The sequence below is a fragment of the Mustela nigripes genome, chromosome 4 (genome assembly GCF_022355385.1).
Source record: "Mustela nigripes isolate SB6536 chromosome 4, MUSNIG.SB6536, whole genome shotgun sequence".
Lineage (NCBI taxonomy): Eukaryota > Metazoa > Chordata > Mammalia > Carnivora > Mustelidae > Mustela > Mustela nigripes.
Window position 1 is genome coordinate 139140490 of NC_081560.1, and position 22997 is coordinate 139163486.

The 22997-nt window shown below is 35.3% G+C and overlaps 1 protein-coding gene across 5 annotated transcripts in view; it reads left to right on the forward strand.

Moving 5' to 3' along the window:
• The window catches only part of FAM149B1 (family with sequence similarity 149 member B1), a 74459-nt gene that overhangs the window by 4882 nt on the left and 46580 nt on the right, over positions 1–22997 (forward strand). For 4 of the 5 annotated variants that reach the window (XM_059397737.1, XM_059397735.1, XM_059397736.1 and 1 more), the window contains exons 3-5: positions 1267–1396; positions 16991–17133; positions 17925–18041. In XM_059397737.1, coding sequence (XP_059253720.1) covers positions 1267–1396; positions 16991–17133; positions 17925–18041 — 390 coding nt within the window. Of the gene's footprint in view, positions 1–1266; positions 1444–16990; positions 17134–17924; positions 18042–22997 lie in introns of those variants that run through there. The other variant, XM_059397740.1, reaches the window with a different exon arrangement.

A 22997-nucleotide genomic window follows, 5' to 3' on the forward strand; every position in this document is an offset into this window, starting at 1 on the left:
GCACCCTGGAATCACGACCTGACCCGAAGGCAGATACTTAACAATTGAGCCACCTAGAAGCTCTAACATCTTATTTTTTTTTTAAGATTTTATTTATTTATTTGATAGAGAGAGACACGATGAGGGAGGGAACACAAGCAGGGGGAGTGGGAGAAGGAGAAGCAGGCTCCCTGTTGAGCTGGAAGCTCTGTGCAGCCGGATCCCAGGACCCTGGGACCATAAGCTGAGCCGAAGGCAGACGCTTAACAACTGAGCCACCCAGGAGCCCCAACATAGCATTTTTAATCCTGGTTCTGCCACTTATTAGCTGGGTAACAACAGGCAAGTTACTTATAATAGTTGTATTTCTTAAAGGATGTTGTGAATATAAATGAGATGATGTAAAACTTGGCACAATGATTGGCATATGGTAAATGAATAAGTATTAGCTGCAGTTACCATTTTAAGAAACAGCATACTGTGGGGCACCTGGGTGGCTCAGTGGGTTAAGCCTCTGCCTTCAGCTCAGGTCATGATCTCAGGGTCCTGGGATCTAGCCCCACATTGGGCTCTCTGCTTGGCTGGGAGCCCTTTTTCCCCTCTCTCTCTGCCTATCTCTCTGCCTACTTGTGATCTCTCTGTCAAATAAATAAAATCTTTTAAAAACAAACAAACAGCATACTATAATTTCAAAGAGGGTTCTGAGAAGCAGAAAAGTTATTGTCATAAAACCTAATTTCAATATCTAGAACTCAATCTCAGATTGTCTTTAAAATGGGGTTAATTGGGGTGTTTGGCTAGTACAGTTGGAAGAGCATGCAACTCTTGATTTTGGGGTCATGAGTTTGAGCCCCACATTGGGTATAGAGATTACTTAAATAAATATAACTTAAAAGTTTTTTTAAATGGGGGTGAACTGAGTTCTTCATCACCAGATTGTTGTGAGGATAAAATGGAATTACATCTATAAAAGTGCCATACAAGTTCAGACATTACTGTTCATATTTCTGAAATGTCTTTCGTTTTCAAGGGTAGATGTTGTAAGTGGAATGCTAAAGTATTTGTTGTAAACTATGACTATATTTAGAATCACTGTCATCAATTCTATAGGAATTAGGACTTTTCCATGAGCTTAAATGTTAAGTTCTTCATTTTTTTTTGTTTCTGTGGATATATTTGTATGCATGGTTGTCACCTAGTAAATTGCTGGGTAGTTACTGCTACAGAAACTTGAGGAAGTATAACAATTTTTCTGTTTTCTCTCTTCCTTCCAAATTGTGCACTTAGTGAGTCTGACATCACACAAGAATCGCCTTTTACATCAGCTGACACTGGGAATTCAAGATCTGCTTTTCCAAGCTATACAGGCACAGGGATCTCTACAGAAGGCAGCTCAGACTTCTCCTGGGGCTATGGTGTGAGTTGTATGTTACCGGTCTGATGGAATGCTTGGGAGACTATTCTGTGAGTTAGGATCTGTCACTTTTGTCAAGTATATTTCATTCCTTCACTCTATGAAGATTGGTTCTTTACATTTTAATAATTCTTATCGGTTTTTACCCTCTTTCAGTATTTACTTTGTTTTATGGATACAGTGGTTGATCCTTAGAAATGCTTAATGTTTGACTTAACAGTTGCAGGTTAGTATGGATCTGGGCCATGGGTCTGCTTTTGCTTTGTGTAGTCCACTGATGTGTCTCTCCACCACTAATGTTACTTGTTGTTTAAATTGTTTTTGGAACTTGATTATTAAGCCACTATAGACTGGGAAAATGAATATGATATATAATTAAATGAAAAAAAGCAGAATTAAAAATAGTATGGATAGTGTGGTTCTATTTTGAGTTTACATATATTTTTTGCTTATATGAATTTTAGAAAAAAGGACTAAAGATATGTACCCAAAATGTTATTTAGTCATTATTTATTATGTGTTGAGGAGAGATTGACTATTTATTTACTTATTTACTTATTTATGGCTATCTCCCATTATAAAATATTATTTTTAAAAGCTTAAAACCTTAAAAGAAGATTTTAAGGTCACATTTTATGCACATTTATTGCCTTGTTGCAATACATATTTTTATTTCTGTGTCTTCTTTCAGTCTCTATTAATTTGACCTAGCTGTAATCATGGTGTACATACAATGTTATGCTCTGTTTTTTCACTTATTTTGTAAGCACTTTTCCACAATACTGACTTTATACCATATTGTTGTCAGCAACTTGTTTTTCTTTACAGAAGTCTGCTAATTGTTATAATCTATTATTATCACCATGAATTATTTTCCAGTAATTTGAATTTGGTTGTACATACACTTTCCTTACTTTGTTGTATTTGTGGTCTGCTTTTCCATTCACCATTATTCCATATAAATATTTTTTTTTACTACTTCCATACCTGTCAAATTTGAATAGTTATATATAAATACTTATATAATATTCCTAATATCATAATTAGAGCTTTCCCTTTCTTTAAAAAAGAATTTATTTATTTATTTGACAGACAGAGATCACAAGATCACAAGTAGGCAGAGAGGCAGGCAGAGAGAGAGAGAGAGAGAGGGAAGCAGGCTCCCCACTGAGCAGAGAGCCTGATATGGGGCTCGATCCCAGGACCCTGGGATCATGACCTGAGCCAAAGGCAGATGCTCAATGACTGAGCCACCCAGGTTCCCCTCTTCTGCTTTTGACCAGAGCAGTGACTTACCAAACTTTTTAATCTTTGCCAGACTTTTAGGTTTTAAAAGAAGGTATCTGTGCTATTGGGTTGGTTAGAGAAAAATAAAAATACACAACTTACATATCGTGCGTGTATGTGTGTGTGTGTGTGTGAGAGAGAGAGGGAGAGAGAAAGAGTGTGTGTGTGAGAGAGAGAGATGGCACCCAGATAAGATATAGGCATTCAGCATCCTACAAGGCTCCTGGATGCCCTCTCTCAACCCCAAAGATAACTGCTATTCTAACCCTTTTCACTAGCTTTTTAAATTTTTGCCCTTCATATAAATGAAATAATACAATATGTATTCTTTGTATCTGGCTTCTTATGCTCAGCATTGTTTGGAAAGTTCATACATGATGTTGCACATATTTGTAGTCTGTGACTTGCCTGTTTATATTTCATATCCATTTATTTTTATTTTTTATTGTTTTCATATTAATAGGAGACCTTTATCTTTAGATTAGGGGTCAGTGTACTTTTTTGATAAAGTAGAAATATTTTAGACTTTGCAGGCCCCGTCAGGACCCTCAACTCTCACTGTAGTGAGTAGGCAGCCATAGATAATGGGTAAATAAATGGGTGTGTGACTGTTCCAATAAAACTTAATTTACAAAACAGGCTGTGGGGCAGATTCGGGGCACTGGTCTTAGTTTGCTGACCCCTGTTCTAGATGTTTATAACATAGACTTTCAGATACCTACATTATATCCATTCCCCCATAGAACTTCAGGTATTATGCCCAGTTGAAAATTTCTCAGCCTCTGTTACAGGTAGTGGCAGCTAATGAATTGTACAAAGTCAGGAGATGAAGCTTTCTGGAATGCCGTTTTTTCCATTTTACCCCTTTTCTCCAAATTCCTGTCTGGAACATGGAACTGGGGCTAAAGGTACAGCAGCGTTCTTGGACCATGAAGTTTCACTGAGAATGGAAACAATAGAGAAAATAGTCCTTGATGTCCATGGAGCCACTATATCAGCTTTTTAATGCCTACCACTAGACTAATTTTTTTATGAGAAAAATAAACTTTGTTTAAGCCACTGTTACTGCTTTGGTTAGTAGTAGCAATCATACACTCATCCTTTATTAAGTGTACTACAAATATCTTTTCCTAGTATGTGGCTTTATAACTTTCACAATTTCTATATTTAAGTCTATAATCCACCTGGAATTGTTTTTTGTATATGATACACAGCAGGAACATAATTTTTCCATATGGATTATGAATTTTTTTTAGCACCATTTACTGACTAGTTCAAGATTCCTGAGCATGGGCAATTTTGGCATTTTGGGTGTATTTGTTGTATAGAAATATCTCATGCCTAGCAGGATGTTTAATATTTCATGATCGCTTCATGTTAAGTAGCTGGAGCACCCACTAGTCATTGTGATCACCATTTTTAATCTATTTATTGCTCTTATATAGGTGTACAGTACCTGTTTTTCAAGTGAAATGAGTTCTAGGATAATTTTGGCCTCTGGGAAAAATTTATATTCTTTGTCATGTTTTTTAAACTTCTGATTATTTTTTTAAAAGATTTTATTTATTTATTTGACAGAGAGAAATCACAAGTAAATGGAGAGGCAGGCAGAGAGAGAGAGGGAAGCAGGCTCTCTACTGAGCAGAGAGCCCGATGCGGGACTCGATCCCAGGACTCTGAGATCATGACCTGAGCCGAAGGCAGCGGCTTAACCCACTGAGCCACCCAGGCACCCATAAACTTCTGATTATTTATTTGTTAATAGATTTCTCATCTATTTAATACTAGATTAAACTTTCACTGGATTTTTTTTTACTGTGATATTCACATAACATAGAATTCACTCCTTTAAAGTGAACAATGAAGTGGTTTTTAGTATATTCAAAAGGTTGTGCAACCCTTACTTTTGACTAATTTTGGGACATTTTTATCACCCCCCAAAGAGGTCCCATACACATTAGCTGTCACTCCCCAATCCTCCAGTCCCTCAGCTCCCTGAGAATCACCAATCTGCTTTCTGCCTGTGTGGATTTGTGTGCAGATTTTTCTGTAGACATGTTTTCAATATTCTTAGGTATATACCTAGGAGTAGAATCACTGGGTCATATGAAAACTATTACAATTTTTTGAAGAATACATTTATTGTCAACCTTTATTGCTATGATTGTTTTTTAAGGTTTCTAGTTAGTATTTAAGAATGTTGATATTTTCCTTGTATTACACAAACACTTCATTGCAGGTATCACATGTATGAAATCCATTATTTTGTTTTTAAGGTTGTGTCTTAATTAATGAAATCCAAGTTTTAAGATCAGAGTTGCAAAATGCTACATAGGGTATTTTCTTAAAAACTTGAAACAACCTCAAATTTACAGGAAAGTTACTAGTAACGTACAAAAAACTAGTTTTCATGAATAATTTGAGAGTAAGTTGCTGACATGATAATCCCTCATACTAAATATTTTTGTGTATTTCCTTCAAACAAGGACACTACATGACCAGAGTGTAAGCATCAAATTCTGGAAACTAACAGTGAAATGTGGCTACCATCTAATCTCTAGACCCCCATTAAAATTTCACTAGTTGTCCCAATAATATCCTTTAAGCCAAAAGTTCACTTAACATTGTTATATCTCTTTAGTCTCCATCTGGAATAGTTCCTCAATTTGTAATATCACAGATATGAGCTTGTTTTTCTCATTGCATTCTATTTGGTGATGCATGGCTTCATTTGTCCCGTCATTGATGATGTTCACTCTGATCACTTAATTAAGGTGTGATGTCTTACACATTAATTTTTTTTCTGTTGTTTAATAGTATTTTCTGGGGGGGCATCTGGGTAGCTCAGTCAGTTGAGCATCTGCCTTTGGCTCAGACCATGATCCCAGTTGGGTTCCCTGCTTAGTGGGGACTCTGCTTCTTCCTCTCCCATTGCCCCTCCCCTGCTCGTGCTCTCCCTGTCTCTCTCTTAAATAAATAAAAGCTTTAAAAGAAAAAAAGTATTTTTTGGAGAAGTAACTTTGAAATTATGTAGCTACTATCCTATTCCTCATCAAACTTTCAATTTTTGAATTTATTTACATTAGTGTACTCATAGAATCCTATTTCATTCTGTGAGTTGTAATATATCATTATCATTATTTATCTTGAAGTTCATAATGTCCCAGCTTTTAACCAGTGGAATGCCCTTCATACTGGCTTCTGTGCCATTTTGACATGTTCTCATCCTTCTTTGAGCACTTACTTACTTTCTGGCACAAGATACTCCAGGCTTATTGAGTGCCATATTTACAAAGAAAGATTTGGGTGCTAGGTGTGCCCATTGCTTTTCAGTTGTTCAAAGTTCATTCTAGTTTTTTTCCTTTTCCATATTTGCAACTTTTTTCTTTGATAATAAGAAACCTGGGTTCCATTATCCTTAATATAGTTACTTATTTGATAAATCCCCCTGAATGTAACCAGTTTCCTACTAATGCCACTGCCTCCTAACCTCTGGAGATAGCTTCTCACTTCACAAATGTTTCAACACCCTGTACTGGTCATTGCCCCCTGCACCCTTTCACCCATTGGATGTTCTTTTCACCCTGCTCAGAGCCAGACACCCAGTGTAGTCCTGACTTCCATCCTGGCACCTTCCTCACCCTGCTTGGACTGTCATCCTGTGTGAGGCTGCCTACTCCCCACACAGTAGCCTTCTTCTCTTTGTTCTGGTACCAGCATTATAAGCTGGCTGCCCTCCCGTTGGACATCCTCTTCATCTAACTTGTGCTCCAACACCCTGCAACAACCTGCTCCCCCATGTGAAAACACCAACTGTGGCACTGTATTTTCAAAAGTCATGCCAGTATATATCCCCTTTTACATGCTCTTCTTATAAGTTATTGATACTTCTCCATTGAGAGTTTTTTCCTCTTGAACCTGAATGGTTTATTTACCTCAGTCCATAGCATGCAGTGAATGTGATGCTACATGATTTTCTAGGTCAGAAGGTAAAACAACTTCTGCCTGCCTCTGTTTCTCTCTCTCTGAATACTTGGAATCTAGCCACTGGGTTGTGAGGAAGTTCAGAGCAGACCACATGGAAAAACCCAGGTAAAAGCCAACATCAACTGCCAGATATTTGAGTGAATGAATGAGCATTCAAATGAATTCAGGTCCAAGTCTTCAAGTTTTTCAACTGATATCTCAGATGTTGTGGAGAAGAAATAAGCCATTCCTGCTATGATCTATAAAAATTCCTGACCTATGTAAACCTGGGGAGATAATATGTGATCGTTGCTCTTTTAAGTCATTAAGTTTTAGAGTGATTTCTTATAATGCCATAGTAACTAGAACACCCCTCTTGCACTGCTCAGGGTCAGGAAAACTGCTTAGACCTTCTCTCCACCCCTCTTGGTTTCTTACCATACAATAGGCCATCTTCCTACACAGACACCCTCATTACTCTGCTTAGGTTCCAGTTTCATATGCCAGGGTGCCCTCCCAGGTTAATGCTTTCCTTATTCTGTTTTGACTTTGAAACCTCATGTTGGGTATCTCTTGGATAACAGACAGTTATATTTACAGTCCCTGAGAGAAAGGAAGTGAGCCCCTGTTTACCCTGGCTCCTAATTGGGGGTAATTTTCTATGGATTTGTGAGCCAGAGTCCAAACATGGCATGGTGATTCCACTGTGCTGAGGAACAGAGATCAGAGTTCATGGAAGATGAAGCAGCTGGAATATGCTGGGCAGGGGGAGATAAAGAGCACTAGAAATTGTAAATAAGTGGGTAAATATAAAACTCTATTTTTTTGTGATTTCTTACTTATGCAAGATGGAATTTATACTTGTAGAAGTAAAGATGAGGGTGCACCTGGGTGGCTCAGTGGGTTAAAGCCTCTGCCTTCGGCTCGGCATGATCTCAGGGTCCTGGGATCGAGCCCCACATCAGGCTGTTTGCTCTTCAGGGAGGCTGCTTCCCCCTCTCTTTCTGCCTGCCTCTCTGCCTCCTTGTGATCTCTGTCTGTCAAATAAATAAATAAAATTTAAAAAAAAAGAAGTAAGGATGAGACAAATATAGCTGAATGGATGTGTGAGTGTAAATGGGTTATACTATTAAGGTTATTACATTTGTGAAGTGTCAGGTATCAAGAGAAGTGGGAAGTATGAAGAAGGAGGTATGAAGTGGTAAAATATTGACTCTTAACTAGACTTTGATAGGTTATGAATGTGTATTATTAGTTCTAGAGCAAGCATTAAAATTGTAAGAATAAGCTAAGAGGCCAGTTGGGGAAATAAAATGCATTACTAACAGATATTTGATTTGTTAATCAAATAAGTCAAGAAAGGAAAAAGAAAAAAGTAAAGGAATAAGAGAGGACCAAAAAACATATGGAAAAGAAATAGGAAGATGGTAGATTTCAACTCAACCATGTCAACAATTAAAACAAATGTAAAAGAATTAAACACTCCAAATAAAAGCAGAGATTGTCAGAGTGGATAAAAAAAAGCCAGAATCAACTGTATGTATACTACGTAGAAGAAATACACTACAGATATATAGGCACAAATAGATTGAAATTTAAAAGATAGAGAAAGATATATCATGAACACAGTAGGATGACATGATTATATTGATAAAAGACAAAGTAAACCTGAAAACATGGAGTTTGTCCTAAGAAAGAATATTTCCTAGAGATAAGAGGCAATCTGTCAGCTCATGCTGCCATAACAATATACCATAGACTATGTGGCTTAAACACCAGACACTTACTTTCTCACAGTTCTGGGAGGCTAGAAGTCCAAAAGCAAGGTTCCATCCAGATTGGTTTGTGATGAGGCCTCTACTCCAAGAATCTGTATCCTCAAATGGCCTTTCTTTTAGGCCTGTGCACAGGTGGAGAGATCTCGGATATCTCCCTCTTCTTACAAGAACATCAGTCCTATTAGATTATGGCCCCACCCTTATGACCTCACTTTTTTCCTCCAATTTTTATTTAAATTCCAGTTAACATACAGTGTACTATGAGTTTCTGGTGTGGAATTTAGTGATTCAACACTGACATGAAACACCCTGCACTCATCACAGCAAGTACCCTTCTTAATCGCCATCACCTATTTAACCCACCCCCTACCCACCTTCCCTCTAGTAACCATCAGTTTGTTCTCTACAGTTAAGAGCTTATGACCTCATTTAACCTTAATTTCCTCTTTAAAAGCTCTGTTTCTAAATACAGCCACATTGTGGGTTAGGCTGCAATATAGGAATTCACACAGGAATTCAAACTAAGAGGACACAATTCACTCTATAACACAGTTCACCAGGAAGACATGACAATTCTAAGTAAGTACACATCTAATAGAGTTTCAATATGGATGAAGAAAACTGATAAAGAGAGGGATCAGTGCATTCACAATTATTATTAAAGATTTTAGTAATTATTAGAACAATTAGAAAATCAGTAAAACAATCTGAGGGTTTGGAAGGGGGTTGGGGGGTGGGAGGTTGGGGGAGCCTGGTGGTGGGTATTATGGAGGGCACGTATTGCATGGAGCACTGGGTGTGGTGCATAAACAATGAATTCTGTTACACTGAAAAGAAATTAAATTTAAAAAATCAGTTAAAATATGAAAGATCTGATGCTACACCCAACAAATACAGAGTACATATTCCTCTGAAGCACACATGTAGTGTTCACAAGGACAGACTGTATGGTGGACTGTGAAATGTCTCAATATTGTTCAAAAGACTAAGTCTCACAGAGTATATTCTCTGATCACAATAGAATTAGAAATCAATAACAGTAAGATACCTAGAAAAAGCCCAAATACTTGGAAATTAACACCCTTCCAAATATCAAATTATAAGGAAAATTAGAAGGTATTTTGAACATATAACAAAAAAACTAAATATCAAAATGTGGATGCTTCTAATGTAGTTTTTACAAGGAAGTTTGTAGCTTTAAACACCTGTTTTAGAAAAGAATACAGCTTTGAATGAATAATTTAAGTTTTTACCTTAAGATGCTAGAAAGATTAAACCCAAGAAAAATGAAATGAGCAAAAATGAAGAGAAAAAATCACTGAAATAGAAAACAGATAAATAAAAGAGAAAATGAATAAATCCAAGAGTTGATCCTTTGAAAAGATTAATAATTGATAAACCCTCTGGTGATACTGGTCAAGAAAAAGCAAGGAAACACAAATTACAAATAGCATGAATGAAAGATGAAAGATGAGCTCAGGGGCGCCTGGGTGGCTCAGTGGGTTAAGCCGCTGCCTTCGGCTCAGGTTATGATCTCAGGGTCCTGGGATCAAGTCCCGCATCGGGCTCTCTGCTCAGCGGGGAGCCTGCTTCCTCCTCTCTCTCTCTGCCTGCCTCTCTGCCTACTTGTGATCTCTCTCTGTCAAATAAGTAAATAAAATCTTTAAAAAAAAATGAAAGATGAGCTCAAATCCTACAGACATTAACAGAATATTAACAGTAGGATCAGTTTTATGCCAATAAATTCTACAATTTAGGTAAAATGGACAAATTCTTTAATCTGAATAGTTGTAAAATACATAAAGAAACTGAATCAAACAACTCTCTTAGAGAAAGCTGTAGGCCTAGGTGATTTCAATACTTTAGCATGCATTTTTTGTGGAAGAAATAACAGTTACACAAACTTTTTCCAAAAAATAGGAGCATTTTTAATTCACATTATGAGGCCAGCATAATATTGATGCTAAAAACCTGACAAAAACATAATCATAAAGGAAAATTATGAGGTGGGACTTAGAGTATGGTAGAATGGATAGCCTGACAAGTCCTTTTCCCCAAAAGTACCAATAAAACTGGATAAAATGATCAAAGCAACCATTTCAGGACCCTGAAATTGACCATAGGTACTTAAAACAGCAAAGCAGTTATTCATGAAAATCAGTAGAACCATGTTTTAAGAACAGGGAGAGCCTGTTCTATTACAAAGGGACAAGGCATGATAACTAGCAACTTAACCACCAGAGTGGAGCCGAACTTGGACAGACTATACCCAATGCCATCATCAAAACAGTAGCAAACTCAGTGGCATACAAACAAGGCAAAATAGTGGCTCAGATAGTCTGTGGATTTAGTAGTGGCTAAGACAAAAAAATGAACTGGCAAACTATCCAGAAATTTATCAAGGAGATCTGGGAAATAAGATAGCATAGTGCTGGGATATCTGGGTGGTTCATAACAGTTAAGCATCTGCTTGGCTCAGGTAATGATTGCAGCTTCCCCTGCTTGTGTGCTCTCTCTCTGTATCTCTGTGACAAATAAAATCTTATAAAAAAAGATAGTCATAGTGCTCTGATAAGCTCTCCATGTATTCAAGCAGCATGCAGGTATAGAGAAGATCATGAAAGGGCACGAAATAAAAATTCAAAGCAGACAAAATAGAGACTACTACTAGAAAAAAAAGATATTTCATAATGACAAAAAGGTCAGTTCATTAGAAAAATAAAGTAATAAATATTACATATCTAACAAGGCTTAAAGCACATGAAGTAAAATTTGACAAAAGTGAAGGAGAAACAGACAACACAACAATTAGAGCAAGAGACTTCAATAATACCCTACACTACCAACACTTGATAGAACAACTAGAGAGAGAGATAATCTAATAATAGCAAGCATACTAAAGACTCAAACAACACTATTCACCAACTTGATCTCACATTCCACCAAAGACAACAGAATATATATCCTGTATATATAAAATATGTCTCATAACTCTACAAGGACTAAAAATATACAAGGTATGTTCTCCAAACATGCTAGAATTAAGTTAGAAATCATCACCTAGAAATCTGGGATATCCCCAAATATTTGGAAATTCAATTCTCTTTTAGTTAATTAATGGGTTGAAGAAGAAACCTACAAAGGAAATTAAAAAAATATTTTTAGTTGAATGAAAGGGGAAGCACAAAATATCAAAAATCTGTATGATGTAGCTCAAGTGGTACTTAGAGGAAAATTAATAGCTTTAAATTCTATTGGGGAAAAAAATCAAGCTCATGGATGCAGAAAACAGATTGGTGTTGGCCAGAGATGGGAGTTGGGGTTTCGGCAAAATGGGTGAAGGGAGTCAATATTTAAAAGCTTCCAGTTACAAATAAGTGATGGGAATGTAATGTGAAGCATGGTGACTATAGTTAGTAATACTGTATTGCATATTTGAAAGTTGCTGAGAGAGTAGATCTTAAAAGTTCAAGACAAAAAATTCTGTAACTTTGTATGTGACCTATTTTAACTAGATTTATTGTGATCATTTCACAATATATACAAATAATGAATCATGTTGTACATCTGAAACTAATAATAATAAACTTTCAAAAATAGATAAAAATTCCTACAGAAAAAGGATCAATAACATGAGCTTCTACCTGTAGAAACTAAAAAAGAAGCAGAAGGAAACCATACAGATTAGAAATTAACAAAATACAAAACAAAAAAACAATAGAGAAAATCAATAAAGACAAAACTTGGTACTTTGGAAAAATTCAACAAAATTGACAAGTCTTTAGGTAGTCTAATCAAGGAAAAAAACAAAAACAAAAACAAGAACAGGGCACCTGGGTGGCTTACTTGGTTAAGCAACTGCCTTCAGCTCAGGTCATGATCCCAGAATCCCAGGATCCAGTCCCAGGATCGAGTTCCACATTGGGCTCCCACCTCCATGGGGAGTCTGCTTCTCCCTCTGACCTTCTCCTTTCTCATTCTCTCTCTCAAATCAATAAATCAATCTTTAAAAAAATCACAGACACACACACACACACACACACATTAACAAGATTAGAAGAGAATGAGTGGGACATAATTGTTGACTTTTCAGAAATGAAAAGGACTTAAGGGAATGTAATAAGAAACTTCATGCCAAGAAGTTAGATAATTTAGATGTAATTGACAAATTTTGAGGAAGACACAATTGCCAAACTGACTCAAATAAAAAATACATATAGATCTATAATAATTAAATAAATTAGTAATTAAAAAATCTTCCTACAAAGAAAAACCTAGGCATAAACAGCTTCATTGGTCAATTCTACCAAGTACTTACTTTTTAAAAAAAGATTATTTATTTATTTATTTATTTGACACAGAGAGAGAGAGAGAGAGAGAGAGATCACAATTAGGCAGAGAGAGGGGGAGAAACAGGCTCCCCGCTGGGCAGGGAGCCTGATGCTGGCCTGGATCCCAGGACCCTGAGATCATGACCTGAGCTGAAGGCAGAGGCTTAACCCACTGAGCCACCCAGGTGCCCCTCTACCTAGGACTTAAAAGAATAAATAATAACTGGGGCGCCAGGGTAGCTCAGTGGGTTGAGGCCTCTGCTTCGATTCAGGTCATGGTCTCAGGGTCCCAGGTTCGAACCCCGATCTGGGCCCTCTGCTCAGCAGGGAGCCTATTTTCTCCCCTCTCTCTGCCTTCCTTTCTGCCTACTTGTGATCTCTGTCAAATAAATAAATAGTCTTTAAAAAAAAGAATAAATAATAACTAGCTTTCATAAACTTGTTCAGAAAATAGAGGAAGGAATACTTCCCAATTCATCCCATGAAGCCAATATTACCTTGCTACCAAAGCCTGACAAAGACATCACAAGAACTCTGTATGCAAAAAATTCTGTAGAATCCAACAACAAATTTGACTATTAGAACTAATAGAGTTTAACAAGGCCATGAGATTCAAGGTCAATATAAAAAATCAATTGTAGAAATTACAAAAAATCAACTGTATTTCTACAATTTATTTAAATATTTAAAGAAGAAATATTGCCAGTCTTTCAGAAAAGAGGGAACAGTTCCTAATTCATTCTATGAGGCTATTATTAGCCTGATACCCAAATCAGACAAAGACATCATAAGAAAACTACAAATTAATATCCTTCTTAAATCAGAGAAAAAACTTTAAATTATTAGTAAACCAAATCTAGCAACATAAATGGATTATTTATCCTGACCCAGTGGGATTCATTCCAGGAATTCACAGCTTGTTAAATATGAGAAAATTAATTTAATACATCATTGTAATGAAATAAAGGGCAGAAAATGACATCTCAGTAGACATAGAAATGACATTTGACAAAACTCCAACATCCATTCATGACAAAACTCATGAAACTAGAAATAAAAAGGAAATTCAGCAACCTGACAAAGTGCAACCTGACAAAGTGCAATGTTACAGCTAACATTGTATGTAATAGGGAAAAACTGAATATTTTCCTCTTAAGATCAGGAACAAGGTAAGGATATCCAGATACCACTTTTTAACTTAATTTATTTTTATTTTTATTAGTATTTTATCAGTATAGTTAACATACAGTGTTATATTAGTGTCATGTGTACAGTATAGTGATTCGGCAATTTTATACATTACTCAGTGCTCATCGTAAGTGTACTCTTAATCTGCTTCACCTATTTCACCCATGCCCCCACCCACTTCCTCTCTGGTAACCATAAGTTTGTTCTCTATAGTTAGGAGTCTGTTCTTAGTCTGTCTTAATTTGTTTTGTCTCTTAAATTCCACATATGAGTGAAATCATACAGTATTTGTCTTTCTCTTATTTCACTTAGCATTATACTCTCTAGATTCATCCATGGAGCCATCCATTGTTGCAGATGGCAAGATTTCATTTATATTTATGGCTGAGTAAAAACATATGGTACCAATTGGTTACTTTGTATAAAGACCACTGAGATCTTCTCAGTTAAGGATATCTTACCTGAGCCGAAGGCAGTGGCTTAACCGATTGAGCCACCCAGGCATCCCTAGCATCCTTAGCATTATCCTTTCTATCAGCAGCATAGAGGCTCAGATTCATCTTCATTAACCATCTCTTTCATCAAATCAGTCATCAAATTCTGTGGATTCTATCCTCACACAACAGTCATCAAATTCTGTGGATTCTATCCTCACACAACATGGCTCATATCTGTGTTCTTCTTCCCCCCATTTTTGTTTTTAAATTTAATTTTTAAAAATTGAGATATAATTGCAATAACTTTATGTTAGTTTAGATATACAATATAATGATTTGATATATGTATATATTATGAAATGATCAAAGTTCTTGCTTTGTTTCAGTGGAGAACCAAAATGCTAAAAAACATCAGACTTTGTTAGAATAATAAAGGATTATGGATGCTAAAATTTTAAGTGTAACTACTAATAGAATACAAACATAATGAATAACTTCCAAATTAATAGGGGAAATAAGGAAATCAGCATAACAGAAGGAAGACAATAAACAACACAAGAAAAAGAGGGATAAATACAAACACAAAACAAATGGTAGAAATATTCAAATATTGCACATTACAATAAGTAAAAGTGGATAAAATTCACCTAGTAATAAAAGAGTCTCTGAAATTGGATTTTAAAATTCCAGCTACATGCTATTTAAATAAACATGTCAAAGACAGAATGATACCCAAATGTTGAAAATAAAGGAATGGGAAAAGTATTAAAAGGCAAATACCAACAAGAATAATAGTATTTAAGTAGATAAATATTTAATAGAAAAAAATAATAAATTAGTCAAGAAACGGGCTCTTAACTATTGAGAACAAACATGGTTACCAAAGGGGAGGTGGCTGGGGAATGGGTGAAAGAATAATGAAGATTAAGTACTGCACTTGTCATGATGAACACAGGGTGATGTATGGAATTGTTGAATCACTGTATTGTATATCTGAAACTAACATGGCACTATTGTTAACTATACTGAAGTTAAAATTTAAAAAAAAAATGCATGCGATGCAAAAGAAAAAAAGGTATCTTGTTAGGAGATTGTGCCTAGTCACTTCTTTCTCAACATCCCATTCTATCTATAACAATGAACTTTGACCTCCATGAAAAAAATAACAAATTTCACTGAGACTAGTAAAGTCCCATTGTACCCCCGCAGGAGTTTGAAAACTGTAAGAAATTTTTAGAATATTATTTGAGTCCTGTGAAAATAAATAAATGTCATTAAACATGGAGTTGAGAAGCCCTAAAGGAGATCTCTCACACGCTACCAACCTCCATAAGAAGCCATAACTCGTATTCCCCAACAGGAAGAAACTTACTTTATATATCCTAACAGAAGGAAGAATTTCTTCCTACCCAGCAAGAGCCCAGCTAGTGAGAAACCACCACACTCAACTAATGAGAAGCCATAATGGACCTTTTTAGCTTTCTCCTTTCACCTATAAAAGCAAGCCCCTCTCCTCTTTTCTGGACTTGCCTGTGGTTTGCCATAAGTTTGCTTGTCCCCAATTCCACTTTTCTGCTATTCCCAAATAAGCTCATTTTGCAGATAAAATAGCTGACTCTTGTTTTTGTTAAGGTCAACAGTCTTTAAAGTTAACCTTCATATCTGTTTAGCAAGCCTTTTTTAATTGGGTAGAAGATGATTTTCATTCTTGGAATGAAAATACAGATTTCTTATCTTATACTTTTGAAAAAGGTTTAACTTTTCTTCCACCAGAATATAAAAGGATGCATAAATACAGATGAAGTAGAGGGTAAACAGAGAATCAGAAAACATGATCAGATCCCTATGGCTGCTGCTAAAGAATTACAGAGGGCAGGAACATAACCTAAACTGTCAACTGAAGAATACAGACTAAACTTGGCTCTTGAACAACACAGGTTTGAACTGTGTGGATCCACTTTTATGTGGATTTTTTTCAAAATAGTACAGTACTGTAAATGTGTTTTCTCTTATGATTTTCTCAATAATCTCTAACTTACTTTATGATAAGAATACAGTATGTAATACATAGATAAAATATGGGATATTGGGAAAGCTTCCAATCACCAGTAGACTCTTAGTAGTTAGGTTTTTAGAGACTCAAACGTTATATATGGATTTTCGACTGTGCATCTGGGGGGAGGTGGTGGTCAGCACCCCAGGCCCCATGTTGTTCAAGAGTCAAATTTATAGGATTGACTGAGATATCTCTAAAAAAAATACTGGAACCAAGCAACTATACTTAAATTAGCAGTCATTATATTTGGTAGAACTACTGGTAATTTTAATTTTTCTTCATACTTTTCTGGATCTTTCAAAATTACAATAAACATAATATTTTTATGATGAAGAAAATGTTACTTAAAAAGTTAATATTTCTATAAATTTTCTTTGAATAATACTATAAAGGAAATCTGAATATTATAAAATACAAAAATTCAATAGCTTTTCTATCATGGAAATTCAACAGTATTTGAAATGGATTAAGTATTGAAAACAAAATTTGATTGCTTTCAACCTTTATGATTTTAAAAGGTTACCTAAATATTTTGGTGTGGTATTTTCTTCTAGGAACTTGATCAAAATGCCACTGAAAAAGTCCAGGCAATGTTCACAGCCATTGATGAGCTCTTATATGAGCAGAAGTTGAGTGTGCATACTAAGAGTCTACAAGAAGAGTGCCAACAATGGACATGTAGCTTTCCTCACCTCAGGTATTAGAGCCCCATGGTTGGCTTGTATCATGGTTAACTAAAACTTGGAAAGCAGATATCTAAAAAAGCTGCTATTTTGAAATCTTTATAGGCTTGGTTTTAATGAATTTAAATAAGGCCATATGGTATACAGACTCAGTTGAGAGAAAATTCAAGTTGATGGAAGTTTCTTGGAGTTTTCCTAACTACCACTATGTTGTCCTGAGTAAAACAATTTCTATACCAGTAGCTGAGATCTGTGTATTGTGGCCATCCAAACAGCTCTTCTTTTGAGCAAGAGGGTCAGAAAATGTATTTGTTTACACTGTTGTCTACAAGAAAATTCTTATGTATACTTGAAAGCAGACATAAGCTGTTAGGAAACGTTCCTCAGAAACCACATTACTGTACTTATGACTTAAAATTTATACTTAAAATTTATAAAGCATCATGTTCTTAAGAATATAATTCATAATTTTCACTAAATTGGCCTGGCTTTCATCCATTTTGGCAGATTTAATGAAGATTATTGTAGAGGATAGAGGGAAAATTACAAATGTTTGCTCAGCTTCCTTGATTTTTTCAATGGTGGGGAGGCTTTAGCTTTATCTTTTCCATCTCCATTTTTTGGAAGAGAGCTATACCTCTCTCTGTGGATTCACATTTTCTCCCAAAAATTATTCTTAATCAGTATCAGACTAAGTATGTAGTCTTTTATATAGAGCCAGTAAATTTGTTCCAAAAATATCTACATTTTGTATGAATGACAGGTAAAGATGCTTAATTGTCTCTTTATGTTGTTCATTTTGAAGGATTCTGGGTAGGCAGATAATCACTCCAAGTGAAGGTTATGGACTGTATCCTAGATCCCCTTCTGTTGTTTCAGCTTCACATGAGGCAATACTTTCTCAAGAAAGAGATTCTACTATGTGAGTATTTCTAATATGTGAGTATTTATGTATCCAAATGTGTAAGTGTTACATTCTGCCAGTTATACTAGGGGATTAAAAAACTTTTTACTTGTTGGTATTTAATAAAGCACAGAGAATTCTGTTAAGATTAACTATAGTTTTTGTGCACATAAGAATTTTCTTGTACAATTTTTTTGTTTGAAAAGTAAGACATTCCCTAGGGTTTAAGGATATTTTTGTTACTTAGATTCATCTCTATCTCTGTATTTATGTTTATCTATAAATACAGGCACTTCCTTCTTGAAATAAAGTGTAGATAGACTGGGTTAAAAAAAATTTAGAGGTCTGAGAAACACTTTAAATATTTTTTGAGGGATGCCTGGAGGGCTAGTTCGTTAAGCATCTGCCTTCAGCTCAGGTAATGATCCCAGGGTCCTGTGACTGAGTCCCACAATCAGGCTCCTTGCTCTGTGGGGAGCTTCTGCCTCTGCCTGCCGCTTCACCTGCTTGTACTCACATGATCTGTCTCTCTGACAAATAAATAAATAAATAAAATCTTTTAAAAAAAAGATATTTTGAAAAAATTTTGAAAAACCGATTTTTTCTTAAACACGTAGTATTAATTACAACTTAATTTCTTTACAGAAATTAAACTATTAGTTTATTAGCTTAAGATGTATAATTAGTATATTATTTAGGACAGCTAATTCTTTTGAATACCTCAAACTCTTTAAACAACAGCAAAATAAACCTAAATAGGATTATTCCACTTTCTTACACCACACATAAAAATAAATTCAAAATAGATTAAAGTGGGCACCTGGGTGGCTCACCAGTTGAGCATCTGCCCTTGGCTCCAGTCAATTTCAGAATCCTGGGATTGAGCCCCACATCGGGCTCCCAGCTTGGCGGGGCTCTGCTTCTCCCATCCTTCTCCCTCTGCCATTCCTTTTGCTCGTGCTCACTCTGTCTCTCTCAAATAAATAAATAAAATCTTAAAAAATAGAACAAAGACCTAAATAAATAAAATCTTTAAAAATAGAACAAAGACCTAAATGTGAGAACTGAAACCATAAAAATCCTAGAAGAGAACACAGGTAGTAACCTCTCTGACCTCAGCTATAACAACTTCTTTCTAGATATATCTCCTGAGACAAGGGAAACAAAAGCAAAAATAAACTATTGGGACTTCATCAAAATAAATTCTGCACAGCAAAGGAAACAATCAATAAAAACTAAAAGGTAACCTTTGGAATGGGAGAAGATATTTGCAAATGACATATCTGATATGTCCAAAAATATATAAAGAACTTATAAAACTCAACATCCCAAAAATTAATGATCCAATTTAGAAATGGGCAGAAGACATGAGCACAAATTTTTCCAAAGAAGACCTGCAAATGGCCAACAGACACCTGAAAAGATGCTCAGCATCACTGGTCATCAGGAAAATACAAATCAAAACTACAATGAACTATCACCTCATAGCTATCAGAATGGGTAAAATCAACAATACAAGAAACAGTGGGTATTGGTAAGAAATACGGAGAAAGGGGGAACCCTCTTTTTTAAAAGAGTTATTTATTTATTTGAGAGAGAGAGGGCAAGATAGAGCGAGCATGAGTGGGTGAGAGGTGCAAAGGAAGAAGGAGAAGCAGGCTCCCCGCTGAGCAGGGGGCTCCATCCTAGGACCCTGGGATCATAGCCCAAGTTGAAGGCGCATGCTTAACCAACTGAACTACCCAGGTGCCCAAAGGGGAACCCTCTTGCACTGTTGGTGGGAATGCAAACTAGAGCAGCCACCCTGGAAGAGTATGCAGGTTCCTTAAAAAGTTAAAAATGGAACTATCCTATGATCGAGCAATCACATTACTAGGTATTTACCCAAAGAATATAAAAACACTAATTCACCAGGTTTATAGACCTGTACCCCTGAGGATAAAAATATATGTTTATAAAAAATAAAATAAAAAAGTAAAAGTAAAAAAAAAAACACTAATTCAGAGGGATACATGCACCTGAGGTTTATAGCAGCATTATCTACAATAGCCGCATTATGGAAACAGCCCAAGTGTCCAACAACTGATGAATTGATAAGGAAGATGGGGGTGTGTGTGCGCGCGCACACACACACACACACACACACACACACACACACACACAAGATGGAATATTACTCAGCCATAAAAAAGAACGAAATCTTGCCATGGATGCATCTAGAGAGTATAATGTTGAGCAAACTAAGAGAAAGACAAATACTATATGATTTAACTCATATGTGGACTTCAAGAAACAAAACAAAACAAAGGGAAATAGTCCCTTAGCTGTAAAGAACAAACTGATGGTTACCAAAGGGGAGTTGTGGGGGGATAAGTGAAATAGGTGATGGGGATTAAGGAGCGCATTTGTGATGAGCACTGGGTGATGTATGCAAGTGTTAAATCACTATACTATACTCCTGAAACTAATATCACACTGTATGTTAACTAACTGAAATTTAAATATTTTTAAAAACCTAAATAGAATTATTTCAAAACCTATGTTTACCCTTAAATCTATTGTAAAGTATCATAGTTTTAATTCTTTTATTGTTGTTGTTGTTCCTAATTTTTTTTTTTTTTTTTACCAAACTGTAGTTTTACTTATTTGAATCATCTGCTAAGAGTTTTAGTAGCAGTAGTTTTGATGCGTTTTTTTTGGACTTGTAGACTTTTCAAAAGACCACAAAGTAAAACATTACTGCATTAGGCCAGTTATGGTTATAGGACCTGGGTTATCAACTAAATAGTCAGATAATGGGATTTGTTTACTTTTCTCAAGGGATTTAAATTCAAGTTTCTTGTCACTAGACTGAGCTTTCTTTTTAAATTTAAACCTCATGCATTACATCAATAAGCCTTTTTAAGTTTACTCTTTTTATATAACTTACCCAGTTTTTTACCAAGCAATGTCTTCCACAGAAATGATATATTCTTTCTTACTGACCAAAATTATATAATTCATGTCATGTCATTAATATATTTACCTGTTAGCATAATATTTATATATGCCTTATTATTTTATAAGTAGTAGTTCCATTTGGACACTCATCTCCAAGGAAATAAGTAATCAAGCCTGAGCAATTAGTCCCTCTTTTTTTAGGATATCTCACTAAATCATTCAGCAACATACTGCAGGCTTCCTTTCTTTCCTTTCTACTTGCTACCCCACTACTGAGTAGCTCTTCTTATTTTTGGATTTGCTTTTCTGGACTATCTGCTTACAGTTTTCAATTATTACTTTCATTTACTATACAGATAAACATCTATCTATACTTCATACACAGACATATACCTAGATGAAACAAATTATCCAGCTTCATTAGCATACTACTGCTTATGGAAAGCAATAACAAACATAATCCATGATATTTACTTTCATGTAACCACTACTTTGTCCATACTTGATATTTTTCTTGAATACCAGTTTGAACTCAGATCAGTGAAAAATATATATTTTAATTAATCAAAATTACTATTGATGCTCAGATTGTTACAACTTGGCCATGTCAAGCTAGTTCTTTTGTTTTTGTCTTGACGGTATCCTTGCTTTCTGGTTACAGCAGGATGTTCCAGACCTATATTTAATTTTTTCTCCAAGACCTAAAATCAGCTGAAATGTAAGGAGACCTACTTCTGTTGAGAGGCTAAGAGTATTTGAGAACAAAATTTGGGTAGTGAAATCTGTAACTTGGTGCTGCTGCTGTTTTATTACTTTTTGCTGTAAGAGGTATGGAAAAATATGTCATTTTGATTTTTTGCAGTTTAACAAATCAATTTGCCACAAAATAAGGTTTATAAATGACTGAGACTTTCTATAAAAATAATATTTCAGCTTTGGTGAGTGCTGTGAAGTGTGTAAACCTGGTGATTCACAGACCTGTACCCCTGGGGATAAAAATATATGTTTATAAAAGATAAAAAATTTTAAAAACATATTTCAAATTATATCCATTCTTGCCACTCAACATTATATCTGATTTTCCTTTTAAAATTAAGGGTTGATACTTTCTGTCTCGCACTTAAAAATCTTCAAGAACTTCACACTGAATTTAAGATAAAAATAAAAATTTATATCATAAGCTGACTTAAGCCTACATCTCTCACTATCTTCCTGTCATTCTCTCTCTCATTCACTAATTCTCTCACATTGGCTTTCTTTAAGGTGTCAAATGCACTAAACTAGGTATTTGGTCCAGTTTCTATTCTTGAGTTATTTGGCCAGAGAAAAGTGGTACAATAAAAAAAAAAGACAGAAATACAGTATTTTCTTCTTTGTATTTCTTAACACCTAGCACAGTGATTACAACATGGTTAGCATTCAGTGTTTTTTTTACTAAATGAAAGCATAAAAATGATACCAAATGATTTAAAAATGAATTAATGTATACATTGATATTATAGTTGCAAAACAATGTTATCAATCAAAAAAAAAATTGGTGCCTAGGTCAAAATGGAATTTCAGAAGCATAAAATAATAGAAGATGGCGGTAGCATAAGGAGAAAACACAGACAAAAAAGGACCATGAGAATATGAGTTTAAGGGCATTTCTACTTGAAAAAAAAAATGCTCATTACTGTTTCAAGGTAGCATAAGGATCTGTCTACCTTTATTTTAAATATATACCTCAGCAAAAATGAGCTAACTATAATACCTACCAAGATATTAAAAAGTATGACTATATGCAGAACTGTAATCCTTGAAAATCACTAAAAGAATAGAGAGCACAGAGTAGAAAACCTTTGTATAAATGGCTAAATGACTTTCAGTAAGTGTGCAGAGACTACACAATGGAGAAATGACACTTTAACAAATGGTGCTGGGAAAACTAGGTACCCAGATACAAAAGAATGAATTTGGAACCTTACCTTGCACCACATATAGAAATTAACTCCGAGCAGATTAAAGACCTAAATGTAAGACCTAAGACTATAT